Source organism: Antrostomus carolinensis, unplaced genomic scaffold (genome assembly GCF_000700745.2).
Source record: "Antrostomus carolinensis isolate BGI_N321 unplaced genomic scaffold, ASM70074v2 scaffold37788, whole genome shotgun sequence".
NCBI classification, from domain to species: Eukaryota; Metazoa; Chordata; class Aves; order Caprimulgiformes; family Caprimulgidae; genus Antrostomus; species Antrostomus carolinensis.
In genome coordinates, this window is record NW_010334313.1 from 1 (window position 1) to 204 (window position 204).

The following is a 204-nucleotide window of genomic DNA, read 5'->3' on the forward strand; positions in this document are numbered from 1 at the left end:
TGCGAGGAGAGCTCGTCCGACACCGAGTCGGATGGGACGATCGACGTGGGCCGGGAGGAGGAGTACAGGTGGGGACACGGGGCCGTCCCACGGTGGGACCAGCCGGGTTTGGGGGTCCCTGCATCCTGCGGGGAGCACGGGCTGGAGCGGGGCCCCGGGTACGGGGCTTGCAGCAGCTCCCTGCCAGCTTCACGGGCGCGCACC

At 72.5% G+C, this 204-nt stretch overlaps 1 protein-coding gene across 1 annotated transcript in view; it reads left to right on the forward strand.

Moving 5' to 3' along the window:
- Window positions 1-3: 3 nt before the first annotated feature.
- LOC104529786 (hes related family bHLH transcription factor with YRPW motif like) overlaps window positions 4-204 on the forward strand; it is a gene marked incomplete at its 5' end in the record, with an annotated part of 7,085 nt that continues 6,884 nt past the window's right edge. Inside the window, 1 exon segment of the mRNA XM_029086547.1 lies at window positions 4-68. Coding sequence (XP_028942380.1) covers window positions 4-68 — 65 coding nt within the window.